We start from the raw sequence: 14,189 nt of genomic DNA, 5'->3' as shown, positions 1-14,189 counted from the left end.
CAGCTCCTGCCCCATAGATCAGACCCACATCTACCCCACAGCAGCTCCTGCCCCATATATCTTACCAACATCAGCGCCATAGCATCTCCTGCCCCATAGATCTGACACACATCACCCCCACAGCAGCTCCTGCCCCATAGATCTGACCAACGTCTACCCCACAGCAGCTTCTGCCCCATAGATCTCAACCACATGAGCCACACAGCAGTTCCTGTCCCACAGATCTGACCCACATAGGCCCCACAGCAGCTCCTGTCCCATAGATCTAACCAACATCAGCTCCACAGCAGCTCCTTCCCTATAGATCTGACCCACATAAACCCACAGCAGCACCAGTTCCGTAGATCTGACACACATCATCCCCACAACTGCTCCTGCCCCAAAGATCTGATATACATGTGCACCACAGCAGCTCCTGCCCCATAGATCTGACCCTCATCATCCCCACAGCAGCTACTGCCCCATAGATCTGACCCACATCTGCCCAATAGCAGCTCCTGCCCCATATATCTGACCCATATCAGCCACACAGCAGCTCCTGACCCATAGATCTGACTCACATCGGACCCACAACAGCTCCCGCCCCATAGATCTGACCCACATCTGACCCACTACAGCTCCTGCCCCATAGATCAGACCCGCATCTACCCCACTGCAGCTCCAGTCCCATATATCTTACCAACATTAGCGCCATAGCATCTCCTGCCCCATAGATCTGACACACATCACCCCCACAGCAGCTCCTGCCCCATAGATCTAGCCCCCATCAGACCCACAGCAGCTCCAGTCCCATAGATCTGACCCACATCTACCCCACAGCAGCTCCTGCCCCATAGATCTGACACACAGCACCTCCACAGCATCTCCTGCCCCATAGATCTCAACCACATAGGCCCCACAGCAGCTCCTGCCCCATAGATCTAACCAACATCAGCTCCACAGCAGCTCCTTCCCTATAGATCTGACCCACATAAACCCACAGCAGCTCCTGCCCAGTAGATCTGACCCACAGCAGCTCCTGCCCCATAGATCTGACCAACATGTGCCCCAGAGCAGCTCCTGCCCCATAGACCTTACCCACATCATCTCCACAGCATCTCGTGCCCCATAGTTCTGACCCACATCTGACCCACAGCAGCTCCTGCCCCATAGATCTGAACCACATGTGCACCGCAGCACCTCCTGTCCCATAGATCTGACCCACATCTGCACTACAGCAGCTCCTGCCCCATAGGTCCCACTCACATGTGCCCCAGAGCAGATACTGCCCCATAGATCTGACCCACAACTACCCCACAGCAGCTCCTGTCCCATAGATGTGACCCACATCTGCACTACAGTAGCTCCTGCTGCATACATCTGACTCACATATGCCCCACAGCTACTCCTGCCCCATAGATCTGACCAACATCTACCCCACAGAAGCTCCTGCCCCATAGATCTCACATGTGCCCCATAGCAGATCCTGCCCCATAGATCTGACCCACAACTACCCCACAGCAGCTCCTGCCCCATAGATCTGATCCAAATCAGCCCCACACCAGCTCCTGCCCCATAGATCTGACCAACATCTGCCCCATACCAGATCCTGCCCAATCGATCTCACACACACCTGCCCCACAGCAGCTCCTTCCCTATCGATCTGACCCACATAAGCCCCACAGCAGCACCTGTTCCGTAGATCTGACACACATCAGCCCCACAGCAGCTCCAGCCCCATAGATATGACCCACCTCAGCCCCTGCCCCATAGATCTGACCCACATGTGCCCCTTAGCAGCTCATGCCCCATAGATCTGACCCACAGCAGCTCCTAACTCAAAGATCTGACTCTCATATGACCCACAGCAGCTCCTGCCCCATTGATCTGACCCACATAAACCCACAGCAGCACCTGTTCCGTAGATCTGACACACATCATCCCCACAACTGCTCCTGCCCCAATGATTTGATATACATGTGCCCCACAGGAGCTCCTGCCCCATAGATCTGACCCAAATCTGCCCCACAGCAGCTCCTGCCCAGTAGATCTGACCCACAGCAGCTCCTGCCCCATAGATCTGACCAACATTTGCCCCAGAGCAGCTCCTGCCCCATAGATCTGACCCACACCAGCCCCACAGCAGCTCCCGCCCCATACATCTGACCCACATCTGCCCCACAGCAGCTCCTGCCCCATAGATCTGACCCGCATCAGCCACACAGCAGCTCCTGCCCCATACATCTGACCCACATGTGCCCCAAAGCAGCTCCTGCCTTATAGATCAGACCATCATCAGCCTCACAACAGCTCCTGCCCCATAGATTTACCCCACAGCAGTTCCTGCCCCATAGATCTGACCCTCATCATCCCCGCAGCAGCTCCTGCCCCATTGATCTGACTCACATCTGCCCCACTGCAGCTCCTGCCCCATAGATCAGACCCACATATGCCCCACAGCAGCTTCTGCCCCATATATCTGACCCATATCAGCACCACAGCAACGCCTTCCCCATAGATCTCAACCACATGAGCCCCACAGCAGCTCCTGTCCCACAGATCTGACCCACATAGCCCCCACAGCAGCTTCTGCCCCATAGATCTGACCAACACCAGCCCCACAGCAGCACCTGCCCCATAGATCTGACCAACATCAGCTCCACAGCAGCACCTACCCCATAGATCTGACCCACATCTGCCCCACAGCAGCTCCTGCCACATAGATCTACCGACATGTGCCCCACAACAGCTCCTGCCCCAAAGATCTGATACCCATGTGCCCCACAACAGCTCCTGCCCCATAGATTTGACCTACATGTGCCCCACAGCAGCTCCTGTCTCATAGATCTTAAACACATCAGCACCACAGCAGCTCCTGCCCAATAGATCTGACCCTCATCAGCCACACAACAGCTCGTGCCCCATAGATCTGACCCACATCAGCCCCACAGCATCTCCTGCCCCATAGATCCGACCAACATCTGCCCCTTAGGAGCTCCAACCCTATAGATCTGACCAACAGTTGCTCCTGCCACATAGATCTGACCCACATCTGCCCCAGAACAGCTCCCGCCCCATAGATCTGACCCACATCTGCACCAAAGAAGCTCCTGCCCCATAGATCAGACCCACATCAGCCACACAGCAGCTCCTGACCCATAGATTTGATCCCAATCAGCCCCACAGCAGCTCCTGCCCCATAGATCTGACCCTCATCAGCCCCACAGCAGCTCCTGCCCCATAGATCAGACCCACATCCGCCCCACAGCAGCTCCTGCCCCATAGATCTGACCCACATCAGCCCCAAAGAAGCTCCTGCCCCATAGATCAGACCCACGTCAGCCACACAGCAGCTCCCGCCCCATAGATCTGACCCACATCGGACCCACAACAGCTCCTGCCCCATAGATCAGACCCACATCTACCCCACTGCAGCACCTGCCCCATAGATCTGACACACATCAGCGCCATAGCATCTCCTGCCCCATAGATCTCACACACATCACCCCCACAGCAGCTCCTGCCCCATAGATCTGACCCACGTCTTACCCACAGCAGCTCCTGCCCCATAGATCTCAACCACATGAGCCACACAGTAGCTCCTGTCCCACAGATCTGACCCACATATACCCCACAGCAGCTCCTGCCCCACAGATCTGACCAACATCTGCTCCACAGCAGCTCCTTCCCTATAGATCTGACCCACATAAGACCCACAGCAGCACCTGTTCCGTAGATCTGACACACATCATCCCCACAACTGCTCCTGCCCCAAAGATCTGATATACATGTGCCCCACAGCAGCTCCAGCCCAGTAGATCTGACCCACAGCAGCTCCTTCCCCATAGATCTGACCCAGATCAGCCCCACAGCAGCTCCAGCCCAGTAGATCTGACCCAGAGCAGCTCCTGCCCCATACATCTGACCCACATGCGCCCCACAGCAGCTCCTGCCTTATAGATCAGACCATCATCAGCCTCACAACAGCTCCTGCCCCATAGATCTACCCCACAGCAGCTCCTGCCCCATAGATCTGACCCTCATCATCCCCACAGCATCTTCTGCCCCATAGATCTGACCCTCAGCAGCAACAGAGCAGCACCTGCCCCACAGATATGACCCACATATACCACACAGCAGCTCCTGCCCCATAGATCTGACCCACATCAGCCACAACGCAGCTCCTGCCCCATACATCTGACGCACATGTGCCCCACAGCAGCTCCTGCCTTATAGATCAGACCATCATCAGCCTCACAGCAGCTCCTGCCCCATACATCTGACCCACAGCAGCTCCTGCCCCATAGATCTGACCCTCATCATCCCCACAGCAGCTCCTGCCCCATTGATCTGACTCACATCTGCCAAACTGCAGCTCCTGCCCCAAAGATCTGACCCACATCTGCCCCATAGCAGCTCCTGCCCCATATATCTGACCCATATCAGTCACACAGCAGCTCCTGACCCATAGATCTGACCCACATTGGACCCACAACAGCTCCCGCCCCATAGATCTGACCCACATCGGACCCACAACAGCTCCTGCCCCATTGATCAGACCCACATCTACCCCACTGCAGCTCCTGCCCCATATATCTTACCAACATCAGCGCCATAGCATCTCCTGCCCCATAGATCTGACACACATTACCTCCACAGCAGCTCCTGCCCCATAGATCTAGCCGCCATCAGCCCCACAGCAGCTCCAGTCCCATAGATCTGACCCACATCTACCCCACAGCAGCTCCTGCCCCATAGATCTGACACACAGCACCTCCACAGCAGCTCTTGCCCCATAGATCTCAACCACATAGGCCCCACAGCAGTTCCTTCCCTATAGATCTGACCCACATAAGACCCACAGCAGCACCTGTTCCGTAGATCTGACACACATCATCCCCACAACTGCTCCTGCCCAAAGATCTGATATACATGTGCCCCACAGGAGCTCCTGCCCCATAGATCTGACCCACATCAGCCCCACAGCAGCTCCAGCCCAGTAGATCTGACCCACAGCAGCTCCTGCCCCATTGATCTGACCCACATCTGCCCCACAGCAGCTCCTGCCCAGTAGATCTGACCCACAGCAGCTCCTGCCCCATAGATCAGACCAACATGTGCCCCAGAGCAGCTCCTGCCCCATAGACCTTACCCACATCTGCCGCACAGCAGCTCCTGGTCTATAGATCTGACCCACATGTGTACCACAGCACCTCCTGTCCCATAGATCTGCCCCACAGCAGCTCCTGTCCCATAGATCTGACCCACATCTGCACTACAGCAGCTCCTGCCCCATAGATCCCACTCACATGTGCCCCACAGCAGCTCCTGCCCCATAGATCTGACCCACAACTACCCCACAGCAGCTCCTGCCCCATAGATTTGACACACATCTGCACTACAGTAGCTCCTGCCGCATACATCTGACTCACATATGCCCCACAGCTACTCCTCCCCATAGATCTGACCAACATCTACCCCACAGCAGCTCCTGCCCCATAGATCTCACTCACATGTGCCCCAGAGAAGATCCTGCCCCATAGATCTGACCCACAACTACCCCACAGCAGCTCCTGCCCCATAGATCTGATCCAAATCAGCCCCACACCAGCTCCTGCCCCATAGATCTGACCCACATCAGCCCCACAGCAGCTCCTGCCCCATTGATCTGACCCACACCAGCCCCACAGCAGCTCCTGCCCAATAGATCTGACCAACACCAACCCCACAGCAGCTCCTGACCCATAGATCTGACCAACATCAGCTCCACAGCAGCACCTACCCCATAGATCTGACCCACATCAGCCCCACTGCAGCTCCTGCCACATAGATCTACCGACATGTGCCCCACAACAGCTCCTGCCCCAAAGATCTGATACCCATGTGCCCCACAACAGCTCCTGTCCAATAGATCTGACCCACATCTGCCCCACAGCAGCTCCTGCCCAATAGATCTGACCCTCATCAGCCACACAACAGCTCCTGCCAGATAGATCAGACCCACATCAGCCCCACAGCATCTCCTGCCCCATAGATCTGACCCACATCAGCCACACAGCAGCTCCTGACCCATAGATCTGATCCCAATCAGCCCCACAGCAGCTCCTGCCCCATAGATCTCACCCTCATAAGCCCCACAGCAGCTCTTGCCCCATAGATCAGACCGACATCTGCCCCACAGCAGCTCCTGCCCCATAGATCTGACCAACATCTGCCCCATACCAGATCCTGCCCAATCGATCTGACCCACATATACACCACAGCAGCTCCTGCCCCATAGATCTTACCGACATCAGCTCCACAGCAGCACCTACCCCATAGATCTGACCCACATCTGCCCCAAAGCAGCTCCTGCCCCATAGATGTTACCCTCAGCAGCTCCTGCCCCATTGATCTGACTCACATCTGCCCCACTGCAGATCCTGCCACAATGATCTGACCCACATCAGCCCCAAAGAAGCTCCTGCCCCATAGATCTGACCCACATCGGACCCACAACAGCTCCTGCCCCATAGATCAGACCCACATCTACCCCACAGCAGCTCCTGCCCCATATATCTTACCAACATCAGCGCCATAGCATCTCCTGCCCCATAGATCTGACACACATCACCCCCACAGCAGCTCCTGCCCCATAGATCTAGCCCCCATCAGACCCACAGCAGCTCCAGTCCCATAGATCTGACCCACAATTACCCCACAGCAGCTCCTGCCCCATAGATCTGACACACAGCACCCCCACAGCAGCTCCTGCCCCATAGATCTGACCCACGTCTTCCCCACAGCAGCTCCTGCCCCATAGATCTCATCCACATGAGCCACACAGCAGCTCCTGCCCCACAGATATGACCCACATATACCACACAGCAGCTCCTGCCCCATAGATCTAACCAACATCAGCTCCACAGCAGCTCCTTCCCTATAGATCTGACCCACATCTACCCCACAGCAGCTCCAGCCCCATATATCTTACCAACATCAGTGCCATAGCATCTCCTGTTGCATAGATCTCACACACATCACCCCCACAGCTGCTCCTGCCCCATAGATCTGACACACATCAGCCCCACAGCAGCTCCTGCCCCATAGATCTGACACACATCAGCCCCACAGCAGCTCCTGCCCCATAGATCTCAACCACATGAGCCACACAGCAGCTCCTGTCCCACAGATGTGACCCAAATAGGCCCCACAGCAGCTCCTGCCCCATAGATCTAACCAACATCAGCTCCACAGCAGCTCCTTCACTATAGATCTGACCCACATAAGACCCACAGCAGCACCTGTTCCGTAGATCTGACACACATCATCCCCACAACTGCTCCTGCCCCAAAGATCTGATATACATGTGCCCCATTGCAGCTCCTGCCCCATAGATCTGACCCACATCAGCCCCACAGCAGCTCCTGCCCAGTAGATCTGACCCACAGCAGCTCCTGCCCCATAGATCTGACCAACATGTGCCCCAGAGCAGCTCCTGCCCCATAGACCTTACCCACATCAGCCGCACAGCAGCTCCTGGTCTATAGATCTGACCCACATGTACACCACAGCACCTCCTGTCCCATAGATCTGCCCCACAGCAGCTCCTGCCCCATAGATCTGACCCACATCTGCACTACAGCAGCTCATGCCCCATAGATCTCACTCACATGTGCCCCAGAGCAGATCCTGCCCCATAGATCTGACCCACAACTACCCCACAGCAGCTCCTGCCCCATAGATCTGATCCAAATCAGCCCTACAGCAGCTCCTGCCCCATAGATCTGACCCACATCAGCCCCACAGCAGCTCCTGCCCCATTGATCTGACCCACACCAGCCCCACAGCAGCTCCTGCCCCATAGATATGACACACAACTTCCCCACAGCAGCTCCTTCCCTATAGATCTGACCCACATAAGCCCCACAGCAGCACCTGTTCCGTAGATGTGACACACATCAGCCCCACAGCAGCTCCTGCCCCATAGGTATGACCCACCTCAGCCCCTGCCTCATAGATCTGACCTGCATGTGCCCTTTTGCAGGGGGGCTCCTCTGCCTGGTGGTCATGGCGGGCCCCCTCCTCCTTCTCACTCCTAGGGCCCCCAGCTCCATCCTCCCGCCTGAAACAGTGAAAACTTCTACCCTAGCCCTCTTAGCTGCCGACATGGCTGCTAACTGCCACAGCTGTCAGAGGCGAGTGCGTTGCGCGCGGCAGCGGTGACCAAGGTGACGTGGAGAGGGTTCTAAAATGGTGGCCGCACTGCTGGCACTGGTGTTCCACATAGGATGAGGAGGGGGCTGGTAATAGCAGGACAAGGGGAAACTGATTTAAGTTGAAAGAGGGAAGATTTAGGTTGGATGTTAGGGGGAAAGTTGTTTACTAGCAGAGTGGTTAGGCCCTGGAACGGGCTGCCCAGGGAGGTTGTGGATGCCCCGTCCTTGGGGGTGTTCAGGGCCAGGTTGGACAGGGCCCTGGGCAACCTGATCTAGTAAAGGTGTATGTTTGGTGGCCCTGCCAGGCAGGGGGGTTTGTTCTTCATGATCCATGAGGTCCCTTCCAACCTGGGTCATTCTGTGACTCTGTGATACTGGTGTGTGGCTGTTTGTCCCAGCGCGCTGACCTTTTGTCTTCAGGTTCACCAACAAGACTGTAACTGATTTATGGAGGAGGCAAGTGATGGGTGCTACTGTGTGACAATCAACATCACTTTGTGGACATTTGAAAGCACCTTCCTCCAGAGCTGTTCACCTCCAGAAGAGGGTGCTCAGAAGTGTTTACTGGCAGAAGATCTGGCTCCAGCTTGGTATGGGAAAACTGGGGAATGATACCATCGTGTCCTGTGAAGAACAAGAAGCAGGTGGGCGTCCCTGCTCCCTCTTGTCTGCTGGCAAGGTCCAGATGAGTTCCCTGAGCCAGAAGCTGCCATTCCAAGGAGAGCTTACTCAACCATTTTGGATTTGAGCTGTCACACCAAGGAGAGCTGACTGAACCACGTTGGACTTATTTGTAAGTTTATACTATCATTGGAAACTGTTGCCGTGGTCACAGTCATCGTCAGCGGAACAACAACTCCTGATGACCCACCACTACTGAAGATCAATGACTGAACTACTAAACACGTCAGATCCATGGTGGTGACTCTCTCTCCCTCTTGCTTCCTATAAAGACTCCTTGATTCTTTTTCCTGTCTTTTCTATTGCCCGCCTTCCCTTCCTAATCACCCTAAATCGTAATAGCGTCCGTCCTCCAACATTTGAACCATGCTCAGGCATACACGTATGGACCTCCTCTCCTTCCTATAAATTGGAGCAGGACAGAGAACCACAAGGATTGTCAGCTCCCAAGTCATACAAGTATTGCACACAACACAGATAACTTCATCTGTTGGCCCCGCTGTCTCTGCATACCACCAAGCAAGGACCTGCAGTGCCCAGGCGAGACGATGTGCCTGGCAGAGCAAAGCCAGGCCACGTGTGTGCAGATGGCAAGGAGCGTGTGGCACTGTGCACCGACAGCCCTTGCCTGCCCAGGACTGCGTGTGGAGGGCGTTCTCCACTGCAGCCCTGCCCAACAGTCAGTAGGGGTGTGCGGCCATGATGGCAGTAATGAACAAACTGCTGCTTCACAAAGATCTTGGCCCGATTAGAAATCTTTGAGTAGTGCTGTTACAGCAGACAGAATGTGATAAGCGCAAGTAGTCTCCTACACTTCACATCCTTGCTACTTCATTCTGGGTGTTGTCACTGAGCAGCATCTAACACAAGTTCTGCCCTGGTCAGCTGGCTGCCTTAGCTTGAGCCCTGATGGCAACGCTGTGACGTGATGTTAGTATTGCTGTTTTCTCCTCGTCAGAATACTCTGCCTTTTGAAGGAAGCAGCTTCTTGGTTATTTTGTTTTGTTGTTGAATTTTATTGAATTAATTTACAATATCTATATTCCATATAGTTATAGATGTTTTGAATATGATCATCTGTGGTGCTGAGAATTTTTGTAGAAAAGGTATACTCAGTTCGGAAGGTGTAATAAGGATGTTAAAGAAAGAACCCCCGGTTGTGTTGACCAGTGATGATGCTCCCACCACCTGACCAATGGTGGAGAGGAGCATGAAGAGAGAGGTGGTGCTGGGGGGATCTTGGGGCTGCTGGGCCTGTCATACTTTCTCCAGGCAGAGGTTTTACAGGTGTTGCCCCCATGCCGACCCTGTGGGGGGGGGGCACTCCCACATCCTGAAGGATGGAGGAGAGGAGCGGGAGGGCAGAGTTGGTGCTGTGGGGGGCTTGGAGCTGTGGGGCCTGGTATGCTTTCCCCTGGCTGTGGTTTTCTGGGTGTCGGATGATGCCCTCAAACTGCCACCCTGTGGTGGCTGCTCCAACCTCCTGAAGGATGGTGAAGGAAAGTTGGTGACAGTTCCTGGGGGGGACAGGGGGCTGCTGGGCCAGTTGGCTTCCCCCAGGCAATGGTCGTCCGTCTGTTGGATGATGTCCCCAGGTCTATACTCTGCTGGGGTCGCTTCCATCCCCTGATGGATGGTGGAGGGGAGGGTGAGGGCAGAGATGGTGCTGGAGGCTGACAGGCCTCTCAGGCTTCCCTGAGGCAGTGGCTGCCTGCGGGTGACACTTTGAGGGAGCCACTGCCAACCCCTGAAGGATGGTGGTGGGGGACGGGAGGGTGGTGTTGATGCCAGGGTGCTGCTGTTTGGGTGCCAGCCGATGACTGCAAGCTTCCAAACCAGGTGGGTCCCTCCTGTCCCCTGAAAGAGGTGTTGATGCCCAAGGTGGATAGGGGCCACTGGGCATGATGTACTTCCCAGGGGCCACGGAGCCTGGGCTGGTGGGCTACGGGGGCTGCACTGGGGGCAGCTGAGCCCGACAGCCGTCAGGCCTGGCAGGGGCCGCTCTGGTGGTGCTCTGCGGCTGGTGGGCAGATCGTCACTGCACAGGCACCGGTTGTTTGTGCCACGTCTTTTCTGTGCGGCGCACTGAGGCGAGCAAGCTGTTTGTCCAAGCGTGAGGTTGCTGCGGGCAATATGCTGGACTGCAGCATCTTCAGCAAGGCGCCTGCAGGGAGAGAAACGTGCTGAGGGCACAGGAGAACCCCCTGCTCTCCTTCCTCACAGTGCATGATAGAGTCACTCTCAGCTCCGGGCCTGTCTCAGGCCCAGCAGTAAGAACATGCAGCAGGAATGGCGAGGCCAGTTAAATGTCTGACAGTGTCAATCTCAGACAGTGTTAGGCAACAACTAACTGGCTTCTCTATGCTGCTTTAACTAGAAATGCCTCCTTGCTCACAGGATCCCTATAGTAAAGAGAGGGGGCAGGATGGGGTTGGGGGTGAACAAGAACTCACTGGTTTATCTGCCTCCGTTGTCGGACAAGACGATAGCACGAAAACATTGCCATCAGCATGGTAACAAAGATAGCCGCACCGAATCCCAGGCAGTACTTCTCGATAAAATTATTGTCTGCGGCATTTGCGTGTTCCTCACCATCCGCACCTGGAAAAACAATGTGGATCTGTTTCACCAGCTGCTGCTTTGAGTGACATGGTCAAGAACAACCACAGGAAGGATCCCGCTCCGGGCTGCTGTTGTGCCTGGTGGCTCAGGGGAAGCACAGCAAGCTCTGGAATGCAGGGTCTGTGCACAGGAGGTACTATGGAGGGTCCTGTTTCCTCTCCTTATCTGCTGAATGTGGTTCTGGTGGCCTAGTTCCCAAAAGGACAAAGTTCCTAAGTCCCTGGGAACTGGCTGCAGTGGGAGGGGAGCAACCTCTAACCACGGCCACGGAGCTCTATGAGCGGCCCTTACCTGGAGTGACAGTTGTTTTGTGCATGGCCTCTATTACTCTCAGGGGGACAGTCAGTGTGCGAACTCTGCCATTCCAAAATGCAAGCCAGCGCATAGGTGCTCCACCTGTCTCTTTAGAAAGGAGGTAAGGGAGTGGGACTGTAAGTAACTGCTTCTCATCAGGAAGATGGTGCAGTTTCTCCACATGTATTTCTAGAAATTCAGTTTCACAAGCCTTTCAGGGAACAGACGGAAATACACCTACCACGTGCTTTGTCCTTCATGATTTTCATTAGCAGAGGGGGCAGTGTCTGCAGATATTTTCCTGTTTCCAGGGCCTCTTTCTGTTTCTCAGGACCTAAACAGAAAGCATTAAGATAACTTTCAGACAAACAAGATATTAAACTGAACGGTCTTTTCAGTGAAGTCAGTAATGACAACAGCCACCCCTGGGATGCCTGTGGGGTTCCAGCACAACTAAGGATTTAGCACGGCCTTCCCTGGAGGCACTTCTGCAACCAAAGAATGAGAACTTTTCACCACACACTGCAGCTTACCTAAACGCATAACGGCATCACTGAATGGGACCAGGGCATTGTGCGAGGGCAGGGCACACACACACAGGTGTGCATTCTCACTCACACCTGCAGACGCGCCTGGCTGACATTAGGACTGTGAGCTGGCATCTCTCAAAGGAAGTAAAATCTCATGACATGGTATGCTGTAATTTCTCTCTTCCTTAGGGACCTGCAGTGACTGGAAGGGGCTCAGGTGATGACATGGCACTCAGACCTGGGTCAAAAGTTGCAAAGCTGCAGAGAAGCCAGGTGGGCAGTTGGCTGGCACTCAGCAGCTTTCCAGATACTCTCTCCAGGCCATGTAAAACAATCTTCAGAGAAGGCATAGAAGAACATTTGGCCCCTCAAGGTTTTTTTAGTGGGGAGATCTCTGATGTACGGAGACAAAGTCAACGGGATGCTGGGAGCATGCAGCACCCAAGAAACATTGGCTACCCAAGCTTCTCATGGAGAAGAAATCACCAGGCAGTGAAAAGATGAACCCCTCCTGAACTTCCACAACCAAATATGAGCAAAGATCATGAGATGAAGACTGGTGACTTACCTCTGGCATCCACCCCAGGCTCAGGGACGCGACTTTGCTTTCGAAATGCACCAAAGGGGCCTGCAGGCACAAGAGTGATCAGACACAGGTGAGGAGAACTTCCGCTGTGCACTGGGGTCTGCCTTGTTGTTTTTCCTGCAGTGACCTGTGAGGACTGGCTGCAGGTCAGGGAATGACATGGCCCAAACAGCAAAGGAATAGGAGCAAAGACTGGCAAGGGCCGCCTTCCCACTGAAATGTGACAATTCTCCAAGTAAAGAAATACTAATGACTGATCTGTGTACGACCTTCAAAGCACAAAGAGACTTGAAAGACCTTTGGAGAGCCTTACGTACAAAAATAAGCTATTATAGCACTAATTTTTCGACTTCCAAGGAAACAGACACTCACAACTTACCTCGGAGTTTCCCCTGAGGCACAAAAGCAGTCTCCTTCCAGTCATCTGAGGAAGGAGTACCAATGTCATCATCTAGAAGAAAGAACAGAAGAGGGATGTTCCCATTGCATGCTGTGATCTTCCTCTCCCTTAGTGACAGGGAAGGGGCCAGGTAACGGGATGGAAGACTCAGGCCTTGATCGCCAAAGCTATAGAGGGGCCAAGGTGACCTGGAGCCTAGCACTCGGCAGCTTTACAAATGCTCCCTCCTGGCCACATGCAGCACCCCTCCGGGACCGCGTGGAAGAGCATACAAAGAAAAGGTGCCTGAAACACACTGGGCTACAGCTGGGGGTCTCTGTTGGGAACCAGGATTTTTCTATGGGGAGCATCAGGCAGCTGGAGCAGAAATGCTCATGCTTTTCCCAGCACACACCTTCCACGTTCTCCCCTGGGACACCCCCAGGATGAAGAGCATGCTCCACCCAGCCAGCGGCAGAGCCGTGGGAGCACAGGGCTTCCTCATGCCCTTGCCCATCTCCTGTGGTGCTGCCTGTCCCCCTTTTCCAATACCCCCCCGCCCCCATCGAAGGCAGCCTTAGGGCTATAAGGCACAGAGCCACTGGAACCAGAACCTGGGCTTCTCACTCTCATTTCCGCTTATTTTTTACCCCATCTCTGCCCACCCACCTGCTCCTGCTGCTCGCTCTGGAGCAGCACAAGTCTCCTGACAACACATGGCTATCAGTAGGAGGACGGCAAGGCAGGTGGGGGCCGTGGCCCCCAGTACTCGTGCCATGCTGCTACCACCACTGCTACAGCCACAACGAGTGCTGCTATTGGGGCACAGAACACCTAGAGCACGCAGCTGGGCATTGTGATCTTGTGGCACAAGGCAGCAATGTGGCAGGGCATAGTGACCTCACATCCCCAGGCTGCTG

The 14,189-nt window shown here is 54.8% G+C and overlaps 1 protein-coding gene across 1 annotated transcript in view; it reads right to left on the bottom strand.

Annotated features, from left to right (window-relative positions):
- The window catches only part of LOC146755184 (uncharacterized), a 31,683-nt gene extending 20,313 nt beyond the window's left edge, over positions 1 to 11,370 (bottom strand). Inside the window, exons 1-2 of the mRNA XM_085526271.1 lie at positions 11,312 to 11,370; positions 10,258 to 11,022 (exon numbers count right to left, since the gene is read on the bottom strand). Coding sequence (XP_085382397.1) covers positions 10,258 to 11,022; positions 11,312 to 11,370 — 824 coding nt within the window. The remainder of the gene's footprint in view (positions 1 to 10,257; positions 11,023 to 11,311) is intronic.
- Between the last annotated feature and the right edge of the window lie 2,819 nt (positions 11,371 to 14,189).

This window comes from Coturnix japonica, chromosome 35 (genome assembly GCF_054131305.1).
Source record: "Coturnix japonica strain WE chromosome 35, WE-NBRP24, whole genome shotgun sequence".
NCBI classification, from domain to species: domain Eukaryota; kingdom Metazoa; phylum Chordata; class Aves; order Galliformes; family Phasianidae; genus Coturnix; species Coturnix japonica.
This window is presented reverse-complemented; position numbering and strand designations above follow the sequence as displayed.